At 42.7% G+C, this 21,384-nt stretch overlaps 1 protein-coding gene across 7 annotated transcripts in view; it reads left to right on the top strand.

Moving 5' to 3' along the window:
• PTPRM (protein tyrosine phosphatase receptor type M) overlaps positions 1-21,384 on the top strand; it is a 661,882-nt gene that overhangs the window by 433,020 nt on the left and 207,478 nt on the right. For all 7 annotated transcript variants that reach the window (XM_006044986.4, XM_044934694.2, XM_025273106.3 and 4 more), the window contains one exon: positions 12,047-12,179. In XM_006044986.4, the coding sequence (XP_006045048.1) occupies positions 12,047-12,179 (133 nt within the window). The remainder of the gene's footprint in view (positions 1-12,046; positions 12,180-21,384) is intronic.

Genomic DNA, 21,384 nt, shown 5'->3' with positions numbered 1-21,384 from the left:
AATTCTGTATCGTTTCAGTATGGGGGATTAGCAATTCACATGCCCCGTCTTGGGCATTTCATAGTAAACAGTGACCAGGGGTATCAGTGCTGTGTGTTTTGGAGGCCAATGTGAACAGTTAATGTGAGAAATTTGGTTAGAATTTCAGCATCTCTTAGAAGTGTGGCTTGAGAATTCTAAACTTTCCTTTTCAGGTAGAAGAATGTAAAGTGAAGGGAGATTTTTATTCTTCCTGCAACACCAGCTGAATGCATTTTAATAGGCTGTAGTGTCACTGGTGATTTATTGCCCTTTTTTGTTCTTTTATGTGTTATATTTGTCATTTCGCTGTGGCAGTTTCATCTATAAAATGGTATAGTTACAAGAAAATGGTGAGAGGATACAGCACTGCCATGGGAGATTCTGTTCCTTCTTCCTTGTCATTTTTGTAAGGAAATACTGAGTCAAATGTCAAGCATTTGGTTTCAAACATAATATAATTTAAAGGATATATATTGCACTAAAATAGTGTTGCTTTTTCCATTTTTACTAAATAAACTTTGGAATTTCTATGTAAAAGATTTTCAAAGCAAGAGAGCAATTTAATTTTTCAGTATCCTTTTGTGTTTTCTCTTTCCATCAGCAGTGTGATAAAGGAAACCAAAGCAATGCATTTAAGTGCCTTTTATTTGCTTAAGGCACAGAGCTTCCTGGCTCGAAAAGCATAAATTGGAATTTATATTTTAGGAAATCTACCTTTTAATTTTGTTATTAATCTCATGCATTATGCATATCCAAAATGAATGCTGAAGGTAAAGGTTTGAGCTTAAAATAAACGAAAATTTTGGCAAAAGATGCAAAATACTGGGGAGAAAACAATGCTTGTAGTTTTAAAAAATAGGGATTTTGCATGAAAGATTTTATGCTAATGAGTTAAATTATTCTTGCCTTTCCTGTAAGGAATATATAATATCAATTTTATAGTAAAATTATGTTGGTTCATATTTGATGTTAGTAAACATGGAAAAAGCCTGGATATTTTAATTTATTTTTTAAATAAACTTTTTTTTAAGAACAGTTTTAGGTTTACAGGATTATTGCAAAGATAATAAAAAGTTCCTATATACCCCACACCCAGTTTCCCTTTGGATATTTTAAAAATATTTATTAAGGCTAAATGACAATAGCTGTTTTACCAGGTCTTTCCTTTTACCTCAATGGCTAGCATGGAACTAGGCAACATCATAATCGTTCATTGACTCGTGTTGATAGATACCAATTGTGCTACTTTCATTTTTAGCCCATCACTTGCCTTAGAAAAACACGACCACAATTTAGAACAGAAGGCATCAAGATAAACTCCAACAGCTTCATGTCTAAGAAACCAGTGAATTCCATTGAGAATTTGCAGGCAAAGGGCCATGTCTTACTGCTGTGCTTTTTGGTTGACTTTGGACTAGTCTCTCTTGTAAATAAGCTTTTTTAGAATACTGTAAAATGCTTAGTATTTGTGAGAGGTTTTTTAAAGTATTTATGGGTGTGATCCAATATATTGAGTCAGAATGGAAAAGAAGTCAGAGTTTCCCCCAATGTCTTAACAGAGCCAGATGTTGAGGCAGCAAATCCAGAAAGCTTAAAGGGTAGAGCTCAGAGAAACAGAACTCTTTTCTGGGGAGAGAATTATTGTTTTAAATACTCTGCTGACCTTGTATTGATAATCAAGGGAAAGTCCAGAAAATTGAAAAAGCTCAGTCCTTTCAATCCAAGTGCCTCATCTTATTTACCCTTTTGATGATATCAGTATCAAAACTTGTTCAATATCAGTGTCTCCAGAGGGCTGACAGGGAGACCTGGAGTCTATAAAAAGACTGACTCCTAAAATTCTAGCCTGTTAACCACCACCTCTGCTACAGACAGGCACACACATGCACTGCTTTTAGAATTGTCGTTGTTTTCATATAAGAGAATCTTGGGTTTGGCTTTGAATGTCTGATTCCTTCTCAAGCCATGGCTTTTCTGGCTTAGGAACCACATGTATGCATGCATGCTAAGTTGCTTCGGTTGTGTCTGAATCTTTGCGACCCCATGAACTGTAACCCGCCAGGCTCCTCTGTCCATGGGATTTCCCAGGCAAGAATATTGGAATGGTTTGCTATTTCCTTCTCCAGGGGATCTTCCCAACCCAGGGATTGAACTTACATCTCCTGCATTGGCAGGAAGATTCTTTACTGCTGAGCCACTGGAGAAGCCCCTAGAAGGGGGCAGTACCGGGTTTGGAGGGAAGGTACCACTTTCCTTGATGGTAAACCATTTCAAACATTGTTTGTATTAAACATCAGTGTATCATGGAGGAACAGGCAACGTTTATGTGCTATATTCAAAAAAATCAAGCAACAGACTTCAAAGAAATTTAAAGCCAATGATCGACCACTTAGGATAAGGCTCCTGCTTGTCCTTGCCCGCCTGACTCTTGGGGACAAATGGTGGCTCATTGTAAGAGTCACGGCTTCCCTTTGACCAGCTTGGAGGGAGCAGGGAAAGCCCTAGAGTTTAGACTCCAGGTCATCTTCTATACTTCTGAACTTCATCTTCTGAACCACCTGGCACTCTTCCTAGGGCTGTTTTCAAACATGTCAGACAGGAATCTGGGCCTCAGAGTCTTTGTCCTGGATTCAATAGGGCAGTTCTCAGGGAAAGTGTGGATCCCACACACCTAATTCAGAAAGTATCTGCTTGAGATACAAGGTCGTGAGTTCAGACTTCTTGGGCAAATCTCTTAAATTCCAAGTCTCGGCTTCCATGTCTATAAAACATGGAGAATACTGCTTCTTAACCCCAGTGGGGGCAGTGGAAGAATTACCCCAATGACATATATAAAAGGCCTTTCACCAGCTGAGTCAGGGCCAAGGCAGAGGAGTTGGCAGTTGCTCGTAACTTTCTGTCATGACTTTGTTACTCACTGTTGTCCTGATAAAGGATTGTTTATGCCTCCTAGGACTTTCAGAAGCCCATGGTAATTAATCCAGGCCACTGCTCTTCCCAAGCTTGAATGCAAAATTGAACTTCCCAGAAAATGAATGGCTTTCTTGATGCTAGGTAGGGTATTATTTACATGAATACCATGTGGCTGCTGGGGTCTCCAAGAGCCCCAGAGTGTGGGAGGAATCTGATTATTTTCTTATATGCCGAGATCTGTGATGAGTTCCCCCATGGGTGGTATTTCCCACTTGCCTGCCTTTGAGATATAGGTGCATCAGAATATAAGCTATATTCTCTTGCTAGTGGTGACCATGGTGATGATGCTAGTGATGAAAAAAAAAAAATCACCACAGTTTCAAAGACAGCTGCTTTATTTGAAGCTGTAATAGCCCAGAGCAGTGTCTAACCTATTCTGCACCTCCCTGTGGCCCAGAGCACGGAATAAAGCGCCAGGCTCCCCTTTGTTGTCCTGGCCAATGGGGCTCCATCGCCCCTCCTCACTGTCCTTGGTGTTGATGTGAGCACCTCTCTTTGTGCTCGTCCTTCAGTTATACCGGTTCTCAAGGGAGCCCAAGACCATGCACTTTAGCAGAACTCTATCTAGAGGGATGATAGATGATCTCATTGAGTACCTTTTTCAGACACTTGCTATGAAGTTGGAAAAATATGGAGCAGTTGGCAAGGGAAGGTGAAGCCACATAAGTTTTCTTCCACATGTTGTTTTCATTTTGAAGAGTGAGCGACTATCTCTGAGAAACATCTTTGAAAATCAGCCTGGCACCTGCCTGGGAGTTAATAAATGACATGTGTTCAACACATCTGTCAGGATCTCTGATGAGTTTTCCCATTTCCTCCAGTAAACATCCAAGCCATACATCACCCTAGCACTGTAATTGATGTTCAGTTTAATCTGTATAATGTATTATTGGTATTGCTAATGATGCAGTTATTAATTGTGGCCTATTATTAATTATAACAGTTTACTCAAGTTAGAGTTCTTGGTCAAAACACATATTAGCATACCAATTTTTGTCTGGAATTTTTGCATATGTGCTGTCCTTGTGGTGGTTTTTGTTGTTTTTACTCAAGATTGTGTCTAACTTCATAGGAAACAGTATAAAAAGCGTGTGATATTGTCACTTTGGTGGGTACTTCTTATATGTCTTTGAATAATTTCTTTAGATATTGGAGTATATTTGCATACAAATATGCGCATGCACACACTACATCAGAGTGAGTTATGTGTGTTTTTTGGCCAGTTTAAAGGCTTAAAACAAAGGGAATTTTCAGATTTCTACCTTATTTCTTCTCTGAGTAACAAAGAAGTTAGAAAATGCTTCTAAAGTAAGGTCATAGGAATTATATAAACATTTTATTAAATAAACTTACAATAATTTTAATCATAGTAGCATTATCTTAGAAATTTCTCCTTTTTCGCTTTCTTAAAAGTCCCAGACCATCGTAATTACTCTCCAGCATAAATTTTGGCTCCTTTAAAGACTTGTAAAACAAATTCGACATATGATCATGAAAAATGGTCTACAGCTACTTAATCATTACAAATATTGAGCTCATAACACTTTATTGTTGACAGATACTCATTTCCTGTCTCCCTGATATGAACCCAGTTAACTTTCTCGTCATTGATGGATATATATTTCACTGCTTTGGTGCTGGAAATATAACATTTTGCCACTAGTATTTATTTTCATACTCTTTCTAGTAATCTCATTTTATCATTGATGAAAGTTTGGTCAGTAAATTTACTGGCAAAGACTTTTATCTGTCATCAACCTTCTGAGGAACACCTCCTGTGCCTGGCTGGCTCACAGTCCCTGGAGCCCAGGCCCAGATGGTCTGTCTTTCTCGGGGTATTGTCTTAATGGCCACGGAAGGTCATCTAAAGGCAGCCACAGACCCCATTTGTCTTAGTAAGCCCTCGATAAATGCTGGGAAGAGGCAGAGGAAAGACCACAAAACAGGACTTGTCTTTACACTTCTAGTTTTTCCTGTTTTCTTTCCTTTTATACCCATCACCCTATGTATGGGAACTCTAGTGCAAATGGAGAAAGAATAGCCTGGCTATGAAAAGAGCGCAAATGAGAAAGACAGAAAAATTAAAGTGAGATTATTGTGAGAGAGCTTTGATTCAGCGTGAACTTCAGACACATAATAAGATGCTGGGCCTGGTCACGTGAAGACTAAAAACTAAAACCAGCTTTGTCCCAAGGAACTTATGTTAAGATGTAATATAAAGGACTTACCAAAATAATGGAACTTGCAGTTGAAATAGTCAAGAGGGGTGACAAGGAGAGGCTCCAGCAGTTCAGCAGGAGAGAGAATACTTCCTGCAAAGCCACAGGGACAGTGCTGGGCTCACTGGCCTTTGAAAGACAAGTAGGCCTCTATGATGTATGAGAGGGGATGGGTCCACGGAGCAGCAGCAAGGGTCCTGAGAAGGGAGATGTTGGCTGTGGAGCTAGAGGGGGAGGAGAGGACTGGGCGTCTCTGTTTGGTTGGAGCACAGGTGGATGTAGGAAAGTCAAAAGAGAAGAAGCATGAAGTTTGGAAAAGAGTTGGGAGGCAGCTAATGGGAGGCCCAGCTGCCTTTTGAAATAAACATTTGGAAGCTTGGGGGTTTTTATTTTGTTTTTTAAATGAAAGAGTGAGCTGATTAGGCCTGTTCTTTAGGAAAATCAGTGTGCAAGAGGCTAGACGGGATGTCTCCCTAGGAGACAAGTACAAAATACAGAAAAGAAATAAACCAGGTCTGTGGCAGTGGGAAGAGAGATGAAGAAAATACAGTGTGTTTTTAATTTTTAGAGATTGGGTAGGGAGGTAAACTGACCTGGTGTTAGGTGACTACCCTTCAACCCAAGATAGAGTTTTGTTTTAATGCCTTCAAAGTTTAGTTTCAAACAAGCTGTTGGAAATATACACTCTGAACTGATATCTTCAAAATCACCCATTCACATTCCCTTTATTGATTATTCAGTTTGTATGAAAGGTGAACACAGCTGATGCCATCTTATTGACAAGCAGTTCACTCATTTTATTACTTGACCATGATTTGAGAAATGCAAATGGAAGAAATAAAGCCATTTCATCAGACCAGTAATGGCACTCATAATTCTCTGCAAACTTCTAGTGCCCAGAGAATAAGTGATCAGGATTTGATAGATCATCTTACCCACAGGATGTAGACCCATCAATCAATGAGAGCAGTAACTGTCATGAAATTAGAACAAAAATAAAAAAGTAGATTAATTTTTTAGGGACGGTATATATCAAACAATCCAGCGTCTCAGTTTTATATGAAAAATTATGTTTCTGATTATTACTTGTATGCCGTACATGCTCTGTGCACCCTGCAGTGGAAATTAGGTATAAGGGAAGAGTTATAAATTCAAAAGCATAATCAGGTTACAAACAATACATAAAATGTGAACAGAGATTATTCCAGGGGTGCTGATTGACTTTGCATTCCCAGAAAGAGAAACAGTGATGTGTAATTTAAATGAAAAATCTTGGAGATATTTCGTGATTATATATAATAATATCAAGGTACAGCCGGAAAAACCAAACACAAATGACAAGGAATTCTAATTTTCTGAGCAATAAGACTTGAGTGAACTACAATAATCTTTAAAACTGGGTGTTGCTATTTTTAAGAAAAAGAAAAGATGTCTGCAAAAGGTGAAAAAAAACTATGATAATTAATTGAAATAGATTCTCTATTCCATAAAGTCATAAAATGCTAGTCCAGAGTGGCTGAGGCTTCCTCGAAGGACATTTTAGAACATCTTTGAGGACCAGTGCTCTTTGAAACACACTCTGAGAAACAATATCCTCATGTTTCCATTTCATTTTTTCTCATAAGGTTTCTCAACCTCCTGTTTCTCTTTTCAGCACCTTCCCAGGATGGCTGTTCCTGACCCTTTTTTCTCTCCCCCAACCACAAATACCAGAGTGGAATTTTGGTATTTGGTCTTGCATGTTGTGAGAATGGAGTATTTTGTTGTTTGAATTCAGTGCAGGCATTTTACCCAAACACCAGTTCTGTCACCAGGAAGCAGGCTAGGTTCTTCCCTGAGCAGTGCCGGTGTCCAGTGCCCGGCTCTAAGGCCAGAGGGCCTGTGTGTGGCCAGTGGGTGCCTTTTGTGAGCCCCTCCTCTTTGTAGTTCCAGTCACCCCCTGGGGCCAGACACTGGAGGCCCCTAGCCCAGGGGGCAGTAGCCTTCACTGCTCTCCACATGGACTGTCCTTCTCTCCTCCAGTTGGGTTTTGAAGACATAGTCAGACATGGTCCCTCTCTCAGCCTCTTGTGTCTGGCAGAGAAAGGTGAACTCTCACTCGTCTTATTCATCTTGAGTGTCCTGCAGGGCCTCATTATGGGTCCTGAAGCACAGGAGGAGCTGTATATCTGAGACTGAAAACCAGGCTTGACTGCGTCCCAGGGATGGGTCAAGCAAGCGTCTGTTCTGTGTCTGTCCCAGGGACGCTCCCGCCTCTGATGGCTCATGGATCACTTAGGGTGGAACTCGGAGCCATGTCACCCTCTGCCTTTTCTCCTCCTCTTCCCTTGTCCTCCTTCTTCTTGTTATGAGGAGGGAGGAGGGGGCCAGCTCTGTGCTCCTTGATAAACTCCCAGCCCCACCGCAACCCTCACATCTCCGTTGCCACCTGCTTTGAGATCACCAGGATTCATCTCACGAGGCCCTTTTTCTCATAAAGCCCTGGCATCCAGCTCCCCCGTCTTCCCTAGGCCCTCATCCCCTTATCTCTCTGTACGACCCTCTCCAGGCCCATCCCTTCCTGTCCCATCAAGGTCGTTACTCCAACAGGCATCTTCTTTCCCTCCTGCATCATCAACTTTTTCCCCTCCAGGGGTCCAGAAGCATCACCATTCAAAATGCCCTCATTTCTCCCATCTTAAAAAAGAGCAGTTTCCCTGGATCCCCACACTCCTCTCTGGCTCCGTATCACACTGACTTCCTCCTTCCCCACCCTCCTCCCTAGATCAGCAGCTCCTTTTTGTCCCTATTACTGGCCCTCCTTATGACCCACCCTCTCAGTTCACCTCCCAAGCACTCTCCTGCAGTCTCATGGCTTTAAATATCACCTGGCAACCCCCAAATGTTTGCCCCGAGTCTAGATTTCTCCACTTTATGCCCAACACCTACTTCATATCCTGCTGGGCTGGCATTGTGGGCCTCCAGGGGAAGTTTGTACGGTCTGTGTAGTGGTCAGAACTGGGCCCAGACCCTAGAGCCAATGGCTGAGTACATCGAGTTCTCAACCTGGCAAGCTTCTGTTACTGAATTTAGCATCCAACACTGGGCCAAGACAGACTGGATCCTGCCAAGTTGAAAACCAACCAACCACTGCCGTGGATAATCACTCCTTTTCTTTAGAGATTTTTTTCACGTTGGATGTTATATATGAAACCTGGAACACCATCCTTTTTTTTTTGGAAATGCTCTTCTTGGTCATTAGAACAGTCCACCTGGCGCTGTCACGAGGAGTCAGCAGCCTGCACATCCGTGGAGGTGATATTCACCCTCCTTCCCCCTGAAATATTTAGCATATTTATCATTTTAGTGACTGTCCAAGCCCACATAATACACACTTTTAGATGCATGCATTTGAATTTATTCTCTTCAAAAGGAGCTACACGTGCGGACACATGCAGTAACCTCTAAGCGGAATGCACAGTAGAAGAGAAAAAAAAAATGCCTTTCCATGAAGAATTTGAATTTATACCAAGAGAAAAAAAGGAATGAAAGGTTGTAACATTAGAAACCTGGCACGAAAATAACAAGACAAGGGGAAAATATTGTTAAAAAAAAAACCTCTTGCCAAGAAGTTTGTTAAGTTACACTGTTACATTCGTAGATTTGGGTGAGGGGGAAAGAAGTGAGTGAAGTAGCTCAGCCCCGTCTGACTCTTTGCCACCCCAATGGACTATTTAGTCCATTGAATTCTCCAGGCCAGAATATTGGAGTGGGTAGCCTTTACCGTTCTTCAGAGGATCTTCCCCACCCAGGGACTGAACCCAGGTCTCCCACATTGTAGGCAGATTCTTTACCAGCTGAGCCACAAGGGAAGCCCAAGAATACTGGAGTGGGTAGCCTGTCCCTTCTCCAGCAGATCTTCCTGACCCAGGAATCGAACCGGGGTCTCCTGCATTGCAGGTGGATTCTTTACCAACTGAGCTACCAGGGAAGCCCCCGGGGGAAAGAAACAAGCTACCAACTGCAACCACATTCTGTCACAGATTATCCTGTCTGTGGCTGACTGACAGGTCACAGCCCCAGGTTTCCAAAGGGACAAAGGGGAGAGAAGCGTGTCCTGAGGGGGAGGGACAGAAGGAGGTCCACTTCAGGCAGGATGGAGGGCAGAGCACGCAGAAGGCAGGGATGGTGTGTCCCCGAGGGCACCTGCAGTTAGTGACACACTTCCGTGAGATTGTCCTGGAGTCGTGATTTATTTCAGCCCAGTTTGTGTTTATGTTGGTGCTTCTCCAGAGTAGTTGTAAACCCAGACTCCTCACTCAGCCCCTTCACCCAGGTAGTAAGCCAGTGACCGTGTGGGGAAACCTGCAGGGCAGCCCTCCTCGCCCTTTTTGAGTTGCTCCCCCATTTTGCATGATTCCTGCCATGATCACCTCGCCCCTGTGTCCTGTGGAGGCTGAACGTTGCATTTCCTTGGCCTTCAACATGAAACAAGTTGAGTAAGTGCTAAGGAACGACGATGCTGAGCTTCGCCGGCTGCGCGGCAGCGCACTCGCCTGTCTGCAACAGGAAACGAGGCATCGCTGGGCTGATGTCTCTCCCTGACCCGAGGATGGGCAGAGTCACGCCCCGGTTCTCACAGAGCTTAGAGAAGAGACTAAAGTACAAGACTAGTTGTTTAGTTAACAGAAGCAGACATGAGGCCATTAACACGACCAACTCTTCTCATGGAGCGTTTACAATCCTTGTAATTGCTTATATTTAAATTTTTAAGCCATATCCAGTTTTTCTAAATAATTTATTCCCTGAGTATTTATTGGCATAATTTAGCTACAAAAAACTTAGAGAATCATTTGTTTAGGGAGTCGTCTATCACCATACCACCCTGAACACACCCTATCTCGTCTGATCTCAGAAGCAAAGCAGGGTCTGGCCTGGTTAGTACTTGGATGGGAGAAAGTGTACCTGGAGAACTTGTAATCTATCTCTAGTGAGATAAATGGAGTGGCGCCCAGTGTGCCAGCATTTGGAAGAATAAAACCGAATAGATTTTTTTTTAAGTTTTCAAATTATCTTTAAAAAATCAAAATTGAAAACCATTGGGCTTTTTGTCAGTTTCGTGAAGTTGAGCTATGTTATTTTTACATGGATGGCTGTTTTCGCCTATTATTCATTTTTTAAAACATACACATTTTAACTTAAATTTTTTCTTAGCAGTTTAGTTACAGAAGTACTATCCTCCAAATCTACCACTTGGCTATGTGTTCCAGTATTGGGGTGTATACTTCAGATGTTATTACAATAAAAAATGGTAACAGTGATATCTTCAAGGTTCATCTGACACCTGTTCAAGGGACATTCTTTCAAACAGAATAGCAGGACATCTCCCTGAAGTGGTCAGAAATAAAAATGTCCTGTAAAGAGTCATTCTATTCAGAAGGGCTTGTATTAATAAGGTGTGATTTTTGCATCACGACTACTCTCCTTGCTATCGTCGATTGGATTGGAAAGAACACGTGCGTGGAACCTCAGGCTATGGTGTCTCCTGCCTTGTGTTTCTCTGATCTTGACCAGTTCCATCTATCTGATGGCCACAGCCATGTTCAGGGTCCAGAGTCTCATATAAAATCTTAATATGAATAACTTTTTAAAGAAGCGTTAATATGTTCCCAATGGAAACAGATGGCAAGTTTATAGTCTGACCCCTGACTTCCCTGCTGTGACTCAGACCAAGCCCCATGTGGAGCGCATAGGACACAATGATGGTTAAGTTTTTCAAGAATCAGATGACCCATAAATGCAAAACCCAGTGGAAGGGTAGAAAGGGCTGGTACCAAGAGTCAGTGTTAATTTCATTTTTACCAACAAGAAGAAAATTCTAACGTGGGAGATTTGGACATAAAATCTCCACTTTCCCAATGAGCTATATCAGTAGGGAGAGGGCCGTGATGGCTCAGATGCCGAGGGCGGTCGTGTTCTGATGAAAAAGGGAGCAGCCCTTAGAAAGTGGATTCTGTTTAGTGAATAGAACGATAGAATCCTAATATTTTTCATCCCGAGCTCATTTAGCAGAGGTAATGGATATCTCATCAGACACAGATTTGACATTCCATTGCATTACACTGTAAACAGGCCGGACGGTGTTTGGGAAATGGGAAAGCTAAGATAGTAGCCACTGGCAGGCCCTGGTTATCTCATTTAAACAGATACCAAACGTGGGCGACAGTAGTGTGATCGTCGGTTGCTTCCCACTTTGTGAATAAATTGTTTAGAAGGAGTCTTTGCCTACCAGATGTGACCTAGATTTAGCTTTTCAAAGGCGGGCGGGGGGGGCAGTATCTCTATTGTGTTAAAAAAAAAAACAATTGCTGGTAAAATGCACAGTAAGTGAGCTTATCTCCCCTCTCCAGGTGTTTGGGCTAATATGTTATGGAATTACTGCTTCATTTATGAAAAATAATTGGGGGAAATGTTCCAGCAAATCAAATTTGGATAAAGGCTGAGGATGTCTATTGTGTTGTTAGCAAGTTTTTAAAAAGGCAGAAAGATCAGGGAGCTCATAGAGATAATAAAAATATTTTAAAACTGTGTTTGAGAAGAGTCTCTCATAAAAGGGTCAGGCGTGGGTGTGCTTTCCAACTTGTGTTGGGGTTTAGTGAAATATGGAAGAACAATGAGAACAATTACACCCCTTTCAGCGCCTGTGAAAGCTGCTGAAAAAAATCAAAGCCTGTCTGTCTGCTGGCTCTGATAAGTCTTACGACTCTGTTAAAGGTGGCGAAAATTTAAAAAGCTAACATTTCTATTCTCCCTTACCCACCGTGTCCCTTTTCTTGTCTCCCCGCCTCCTGCAGGAGCCGCCACTCCAAAACCAGTCCCAGAACCCGAGAAGCAAACAGACCACACAGTCAAGATTGCGGGGGTCATCGCTGGCATCCTGCTGTTTGTGATCATATTTCTCGGGGTCGTGCTGGTGATGAAGAAAAGGTGAGCCCCTGGCTGTTGCCGTGCAGGTGCTGCTGGCCCACTGTTGGCCAAGAGGCTTCTCAGGCGTGAAAGCGTTCTGTTAGTCCCTTGTCTTGGATGACCGAGCCACACCTGTGGCTCTGGTGGTTCGTATTTTGCATCATGTAGCAGTCAAGGTTATGGGAAAACATTCGGAGTCCACAGCTGGATTTTGTGTGACTGTGAAGAGCTTCTTATGCCAGGTCAGCGTTAAGGATCAGGTGTCTTCCCACCAGTTGGTACTTACTTAAAGCTCAGCAGAATCGGTAAAATCACTTGTTCACCAGGAAATGTTCAGTATTAATACTTATTACTAACAATAGATCTTGAGGAATACAAGAAAAGAGACTTCTCCTTCTCATGATAAGGAAGATAATGACAATGACGGAGTTTCTTGGCCCTGCGTTATGTGCAGGCACCATGTCAGGGGATTAAACAGCACAATATCCCACGAGAGAGGGACTCTCAGGATCAGACAGACAGCAACTCAGGGCGTGGACACATAAGGACAAGGACGGTAACATGTTGGGTGTAGTAAGGTTGCCCTTTCTAGCCAGGGGTGGTCAAAGCAGGAGAAAAACACATATGGCCGCAGAAAGCAATCGTCACCTCCAGTACATGAAAAATACACAATCTCTTTTGTCTTGTGGAGATGAGAACTTGCTTAATAATACAGTGTTCATTTTATATAAAAATGATCAACATAAAAGATAGATGGCAAAAAGCAGTAAGATAAATTATCTGTTTTTTATGTAGTTTAAAATTAGTTATAAACAATTATATCCTACTGTATAGCACAGGAAACTATATTCAATATTCTGTGATAAACCATAATGGAAAAGAATATGAAAAAGAATATATTAATATATACATACATATATATATATATATACATGTAAAGAACCATCACATTTCTATACAGAAGACATTAACACAATTTTGTAAATCAACCAACTTCAATTTAAAGAAAAATTTAAAACAATGATAGAGTGTGAGCAAAGTTATAGATGACAAGAAGTGCAGATCGAGAGGTTGACAAAGCCAAGTCAGGGAGGTCTTGTCTGGTCACCTAAGGAGCTAGACCTGGTTGTTAAGTCCACTGGTGGCCTTTAAGCAGGTAGTAATGGGATGTGCTTTTTCTATTAGAAAGATCACTCAGTGTTAAGGTTGAACCCAGCAAGGAGAGAAAAAGGCTCGAGGCAGGAAGACCAGCAACCAGAAACATCAGGAGGTTGCAGCCAACTGTAGGCCGATCTGGGGAGCTGAAGTAACACAGAAAGAACCTGTTGTTGGTGAGGCCGTTGGTGGGGGTGTCCCCACTCCCCCAGTCATGGGGTGTATACAAGCTAGGATGTGTGGGGCATGAAGAGGGGAGCTCAGCTCTGCACTTTTATGTCCAGTCTTCCTGTGCCATGGAGTGGACACGTCCCTTGGGCAGGTGGGGTGTGCTGGCATGCAGTGCTATCCACAATCAGAGTCATCCATCCACGTGTGCCCAGCTGAAGCTGGGGCTCGAACGTGGGCGCCCAGGGCGACTGTCAGAAGGAGGTCGAGGGTAAAGGTCAAACCTTGGGTCACAGGGATATTTAAGGGGTGAGCTAATATCTGAATGTATAGGCATACATATACAGCTTTCCTTGCTTCTTCTTTTGTATTTTGTTTACTGGTCCGGTGAGGCCTCAGGACGAGGCTCTGTCCTAGCTCATACTGGCCTGGCTGGTGCCCATCATTTCAGCTCCTCCTCCCTCTTGTCATCCACCTTTTCTTCCTTTCTTGTTGGTCACACATCATTTAATTTCACTCCATTTTTAAAATATTCTTTCTTGTGTTGAGAACTTTTGTGATCTGCTCTCTTAGCAGCTTTTAAATATATAGCACTATAGTGTTGTATATACATAGAGGCTCAGATGGTAAAGAATCTGCCTGCAATGCTGGAAACCCAGGTTTGATTGTTGGTTCAGGAAAGATTCCCCTGGAGAAGGGAACTGCAACCCAGACCAGTATTCTTGCCTGGGAAATCCTATGGACAAAGGATACTGGTGGGCTACAATCCATGGCGCTGCAAAGAGTCAGACCCAACAGAGCAATTAACACTTTCTTCATTACTTACTTACGGCAATGGCACCCCACTCCAGTAATTTTGCCTAGAAAATCCCAGTCAGACACGACTGAGCGACTTCACTTTCACTTTTCACTTTCATGCAATGGAGAAGGAAATGGCAACCCACTCCAGTGTTCTTGCCTGGAGAATCCCAGGGACGGGGGAGCCGGTGGGCTGCCATCTATGGGGTCGCACAGAGTCGGACACGACTGAAGTGACGCAGCAGCAGCAGTATAGTGATATTAACTACAGTCACGTGCTGTACTCATCCCATCCCCAGAACTTCTTTACCTTGTAGCTGGGAGCCTCCTCCTCCTTCTTCACTTCGCTTATCCCCAGCTTCCTTTTCTTTATCTTCTCTGCATCTCTAGCTGTCAGCCTCTATTTCTTTCTCCCTTACGTCTCTGTCTTTTTCTTCCTCTTTTACTTGTTCATCACCCTTCATCCACTTTCTCCTGGATGCTCTTTTTCTCTCCCACCTCGATGTTTATATAGAAAGCTTATCTTTGGTACGGGTAGTTTGTACTATTTTTTAAAAATATGATCCAGTATAAATTCTAAGCAGCCCTGGGCCCTTGCATGCCTAGATATTCAAACTAAGCATTTTGGAGAGTTGATTTTTAGTCACGGGAATGTGTTGGATTTTCGTGTCATCTGGCAAGTTCTCCATGAGGAATTGCCTGAAACCACCAATCCAGTTGCCCTCATGACCTTAGCTAAATGTTAATTCATCCTCCAAGGGTCTGATTCTGCTGGATTAATTTATTATTCTACCTTGGACTCTCAGGCAGACACAGAGGTTATGTTATAAATTATGCATTTGAAGAAATTGCCGATGGTAACATACGGCCTTGATACAACTTTAGACTAAATTCCAATAACTCATATCAAATTTGCATGATTATTTACTAGATGATAGCCTTAAAAGGGTTATTTTCAGAGCATGTGCCACTTTGGTATTTGCTCTTTCTGAAATATAGAATATGCTGCCTTGTAAGGCAAATTTGTCAGAAACTTGTAAGATTTTGACCTGAACAATCATGTGGTTCAGACTATCCTAGTTAATAGAAATTCCAAAAACTTCTGATTGTTCAGGGTTTTCCCTCCAAATTGAAGCCTAGAATTTTAAATGTGTTTTTAACAGACCAGGGAAAACATGATAGTAATCACAGGTAAGTGGCTGGAGAGTTACTGATAAACAAGCTACAGGATTTGGTTAGCAGACAGGGAGTTTAGATTTGGAATTCCTGGATCTGTATTTTAACCAACTCTGTGATTCTGAACTTCTTTGCCCCTTAATTTATTCATCTGTAAGTTGAGCAAACTGCACTCAACCACATCTGAAGTCCCACCCAGGCCCAAACTCGCAGGCTTTCTATTACGTGGCAGCTGATGCTGGAGTCCTACAAGGGCAGTGAGGGCTCCTTATGTATCTCATGCTATAAACATACCCGGTCACTCCTCCAAAGCTCACTTTGTGCAGTGGATTCAAGTCTCCATGGAGTGTTGGCTGGTGAAGGTTCATCTTTCAGCCACATGCTTCCTGTTGTCATACAGTAGGTACTCAGATAAAGGGAAGCAGCAGAAAGATGAAATGAGAGAGAATGAGCAATAAAGAGCCGGCTTTCATTGTAGTATTGGTCATGTTTGCTGGTTCAAGCCTGTGCTCATCAAACTGGGAGACCCACTCCTGCCCAGGCTAGACTCAGTCACCAACATGAGCTTGTGTCATTGGTCATAAAGGCAGCCTGAGCCAAGGAAAAAATGTGGGTGAAGCAAATGCATCAGTACTTCTGGGAATATAGGCAGAAGTCTGTGCTGCCGGGGAAGAGTCAGTAGTGACCATCTGGATGGGTCAATGTGCTGGGCCACGTGGGCCTGAGCTCTTGGGAGGGGGAAACAGCAAATTTCCCTTGAAGATGTTGCCAATTATTGTCTTAACTAAGATCCTGTGGGCTTCTGAAGGGCTAGCCATCTCTAAAAATTAGTTACTGAAGGTAGGCCTGGAACAGAACCTGTAAAATCTGTTCTCTTTGCAACCCTATGCACTATACAGTCTATGGAATTCTCCAGGCCAGAATACCGGAATGGGTAACCGTTCCCTTCTCCAGGGGATATTCCCAACCAAGGATCGAATCCAGGTCACCCGCATTGCAGGCAGATTCTTTACCAGCTGAGTTACCAGGGAAGCCCAAAATCTGCTCAGCTCATACTAGCTCATGGAATCCTTTCACACCCAAGTCATAACGACTGAAAACTGAGATGACCTTCAGTTTTATATAGATATAATGTTTTATAACCTATCACAGATTAGTTGTTACCTGTTTGTGAATATTTATATACTGGAGCCTGGCCTAGAAAACAAACCTACTTTCCTTAATGCCCTTTACAAAACCTTTACATGTATTTTTATTTATTTTATTCTTTAGGCAAAACAATTTCTTAGTATTTTCCTGTTCCCAGTTTTTTTGAGGGTGCAGTATTTTGATGAAGCAAATGTTAAGAAAGGGTGTTAAGATGAATATCTATGAAATAAAAAGATCTCTTGCAGAGTCACATGACAACACACTCAAAATTAATGTAAGTTGAGTAGAAGATACTTAGTTTTTATCATTTTCATCCCTGTATAATTAAATATATTTGTATAAATGAAAATGCCTGCATGTTCAACATTTTTTCATAAGGAATAATTTATCTCAATAACATGTTTGACAGAATTTAGTATATAAACACCATCGATTTTTATCCTGATTAATTATATTTACTATTGTTTCTAAAATTGCTATAGATCTTTTAGAAATTTGAGAACATTTATATCAATTACAGTAATATTTCTGTCTCAGTCATTGTGGTAAATAGAAATTACAGAAGTTTTGACAAAATGGAAATCATTAAAGAAATACAGTCTTGGTCAAAATAGCAAATGTTAGCTCTCCCACTGCATGAACACCTGTTATAGGTAAATATGACTGTTTTCATTCTGTAGCACAATACCTCACTCTCCTTTCCATAAAACATTTTAACAGATGTGCATTTTGCAAATGTGGGCTTCCCAGGTGGCTCAGTGGTAAAGAGCCTACCTGCCAATTCAGGAGACGTGGGCTTGATCTCCGTGTCAGAAAGATCCCCTGGAGAAGGAAATGACATCCCACTCTAGTATCCTTGCCTGGGAAATCCCACAGACAGAAGAGCCTAGAAGGGTACAGTCTAGGGGGTCGCAATCTTTTGTCAGACATGACTTAGCGGCTAGACAACATTTTGCAAATGCAGCTTATGTCATTAAATATTTAGCACCTTTCTATTGTATTTAAAAAACAGTGTAACTACCAAGAAAAAAAAAATTCAATACTGTAGGAAGAGTATCCAAAAACATGAAACCAAAAAGATGAGAGAGAAAAATCTGATGAAAGTCCACTTTCTAAAGAGATGTCTGCAGTGTGTGAGTGGAGGTAAGTTGACATTAACTGTAATTCCCTTACTAAACCTGTTTACACTTGAGATAGAATTTTTTCCACTATATTTAAGGGTCAGTTGCATATGAAAAAATGTCTCAAGTCTGAATGCTTTACTCAAAGTCCTGTTTCAAAATCACATTTTCTGAAACCGTACTGAGACAGTCCTGTGTAGCCATGTCTTTGTGACTGTTTAGACTATGTGTACTTGACATGTAGTCGTTTAAACAATAATCAGGTGCTGAGACTCTTCTGCCGTAGCACATGCTTCAGCACACGTGAAACAGGACACGCATGTACCCAACTGGTCTGGAAATGCCCTCCTAATTAATTAACTAGTGTACTTTGGTTTTCTAATGATAACTGAATGAGCTCCTTGTTCAGTGGTAAAATATAAATTTATCTTATTTTTAAGATTTGTTTTTGATGTGGAATATTTTTAAAGTCTTTATTGAATCTGTTACAATATTGCTTCTATTTTAAGTTCTGGCTTTCTGGCTGCACAACATGTGGAATCTTAGCTCCCTGACCAGTGATGGAGCCCTCAACCCCTGCATTGGAAGGCAAAGTCTTAACCACTAGACCGCCTTGGAAGTCCTTAAGTTGACCTTTGTCAGTTCTTTTCTAACCAGGACTTTATGTGGTAACTCTAATAGCTCCCATAGCACTGTTTCTGGGTTTGATCTATTGGTTTATTTAACTATGTTCTACTGGGGGCTGCTTATAAATATTTTCTTTTAAAAAGGAAAGTAGGGAATACAGGCACCAGGTTTTTTGTTTGTTTGTTTGTTTGTTTGTTTTTTAATTTAACAGGAAGAAAGTGTCAGAATGATAAGAGGCAGTCACCGGACTTTAGAATCTCACAACCTGGGTTCACAGCTCCTACTTGGTGCTGGCATAAATTCAGGGGTGTCATGTAACCTCATGTTGGCGTAAATTCAAGGGTGTCACATAACCCCGTGTTGGCGTAAATTCAGGGCGTCACGTAACCTCTCTGAACTCACTTTGCAGATGTGAAATGTGATGATGGTGACTTGTACTTCATGGGGCTGGGGGTGGGGGGGGAGGTAGGAAAATTAAGTGAGAGGACTCAGGCACATAGTTGGTGCTTGATAAATAGCAGCCCAGAAGTTCAGGAAGCTGTTCAAGATCACGTGGGTGGTACTCGGAGAGCCTGGGGTACATCCAGATGTGTCTTACTGTTCCCACCTGCTGCCCTGGTCGCAGCAGTCAAGCTCAGAGGTGCCTCTCACTCAGTAAACCTCAGCTGCTCTTTGTAACCAATATTTAGGGACACCGAACAGTCATCGTCTTGTTGCCATTTACTCTTGCCGGAAATCTACATGTATTTCAAACTGGCAGCATGTTTTAATCTCCTTTCTGAGCTATCACTGGAGAATAGCTGCCAGATCACTTTTTCCTCTTCCTCCTTAAAAGAAGCGTTTTGTAAATCCTTTTGAATGTGTGTGTTCATGGCATTCTTGGAGCCATCGGTTTTCTCCTGAGAACTCACAGCAGAGAAGATGCTGCGTCCTCGTCTGGTTAGTGAGTGAGAGAGCTTTGTTGAGTTTTATAGTAAGCCTTCAGCAATTGAGCTTCACTCCCTCCTTCTCAGACACAAACTCTAGGGTCTGGGGGCTGTGGAGGGTCTGCAGGGCCCTGGAGATGGGAGGCTGACATGGGCCCCTGCAAGCTATGTGGCCTGCAAGCTGCTGGCTTTGTGACCCCAGTTTCCTCAGTGTAATGCCCCGAACGGGTACCAGCTGGTGCTAGTGGTAAAGAACCCGCCTGCCAATGCAGGAGATATAAGAGATGGGGGTTCGAGCCGTGGGTTAGGAAGATCCCCTGGAGGAGGGCATGGCAACCCATTCCGGTATTCTTGCCTGAAGAATCCTATGGACAGAGGAGTCGGGCAGGCTACGGTCCATGAGGTCACAAGAGTTGGACATGACTGAAGCAACTTAGCATGCCTGCACGCAGTGTCCGGAAGTCATAACAGACCTTTCCTAGAGTGTTCGGAGAAAACGATGTGTCATTGGCATTGTGGTGCCGGCCCCAGTACTAACTATGTGGTCAGTGCACACACCGTGCTGCTGCACATTGAGCTGGAGCTGTGTGTCTCATCACACACCTTAAAGTCTTAGTTTCTGCCCCCAGAGGCCAGCAGGACCAGGAGCTGGAGGGAGTGTGGCGTCCACTTGGAGAACATGGGTCTCTGTTGAGAAGGTGGCTGGGAGGAAGGCCACCAGGGGCACAGCTCATGGTCCCCACAGCAGGGCCAGGTCTGAGCGGAGACTGTGGAGCCGAGAGCACAGAGGAAACTGCTCCCGACCAAACTGGCCCAACTGTCTTCCTCGTGCAGCGGCCCCTGCTCCATCCGGGGTTTTACTCCCTACAGGGAAGGAAGCCGGGTGCTGGGGCCCGGACAGCACCTCCCTTGGGAGTTTCCTGCTAAGCCCCAAGGCCATGTGAGTGGGCATGGCCTGGGCGCTGAGCACAGATTCTATGGGTATCTGAACCTGTCAGACCCAGACCCGGTCCAGGGCCGGTCATCAGGACAGAGGACGGGGTTCTCTCTCTCCTGTATCCGGAGTAGCACCCTGCATCTGTAGGGATCCCAAGCCCTCTTCACAGCCCCGGCCTCTCAGCTCTCACAGGAGCATCTGAGGGTGGACCCTCTGGCCATGAGACCAGCCCTGAGCTGGGCTCTCTCTGCCACCTCAGGGCGCGGCCGTCCTACTGATGCCTACCTGAGTGCCCTGGAACTTTCCACCACAGCTCCTTTGTATCTTGTATCCATTAGCACAGCTTATCAAAACATGTTCTTTCTCTATATCTTAGCCTTGAGGTTCAAGTCTAACAGAACCTATAAGGGGGTTGCATGTTTACCACTGAAACTGATGGTTCCCTGAGGTGGCTGGCCCCCAAGCCTGTGTCGATGCTCCCAGCTCTGTCCCCCCAGGTTCTTTGTGCTCTGTAGAGGGCGACCATCTCATTCATGTTGACATGACCTTCCATTCTAGTTTGTAGAGTAGGAAACACCCAGGACATGAAAACTGAGGATGCTTCATTTAGGATGATAGGATGACAACCATCATCCTAAGACAGACATCACTAAACCTGTCTTCTTGGTCAGTGAATCTGTGGATTCAAACTTAATATTATCACTTCTTCAATTCTTTCTCGTTTTGTATTAATGACTAAAACAGTAATGAAAAATACTTTGACTATAGGAAATATATATATAGGTTAAGAGCAAACTAGTGTCTAACCTGACTTCTTTAGGCAAAATTCATGATCCCTCTAACATAAATCTGAATTTCAAGAAGGAAAGAAATTATAGCTGAAATCTTAATCTTCTTTAATCATTTATGAAGAAGATAAAGAGGAGCTACCGTGTTAATTAGTAGAGGATGTTATTTCTTTTCTTTTCTTTTTTTTGCATATCTCAGCTTTACAAGGTGCTGCAGTAAATAATGTATTGACAAATAGGAAAGGCATGTTGTTGCTCAGCATCCTCACAGACTGTGCCCTTCAAGGTGCATCATGCTTCATTAGGTCCATTGGAAGGAGTTTGGGTTATTTTCATATATAGCTCCCCTCTTGGCACTGACATGGTGCAACTAAAGTAAAG

The sequence above is a fragment of the Bubalus bubalis genome, chromosome 22 (assembly GCF_019923935.1).
Source record: "Bubalus bubalis isolate 160015118507 breed Murrah chromosome 22, NDDB_SH_1, whole genome shotgun sequence".
Lineage (NCBI taxonomy): Eukaryota > Metazoa > Chordata > Mammalia > Artiodactyla > Bovidae > Bubalus > Bubalus bubalis.
Note: the sequence above shows the minus strand (reverse complement) of the source record. Positions and strands in the feature narration are given on the sequence as shown.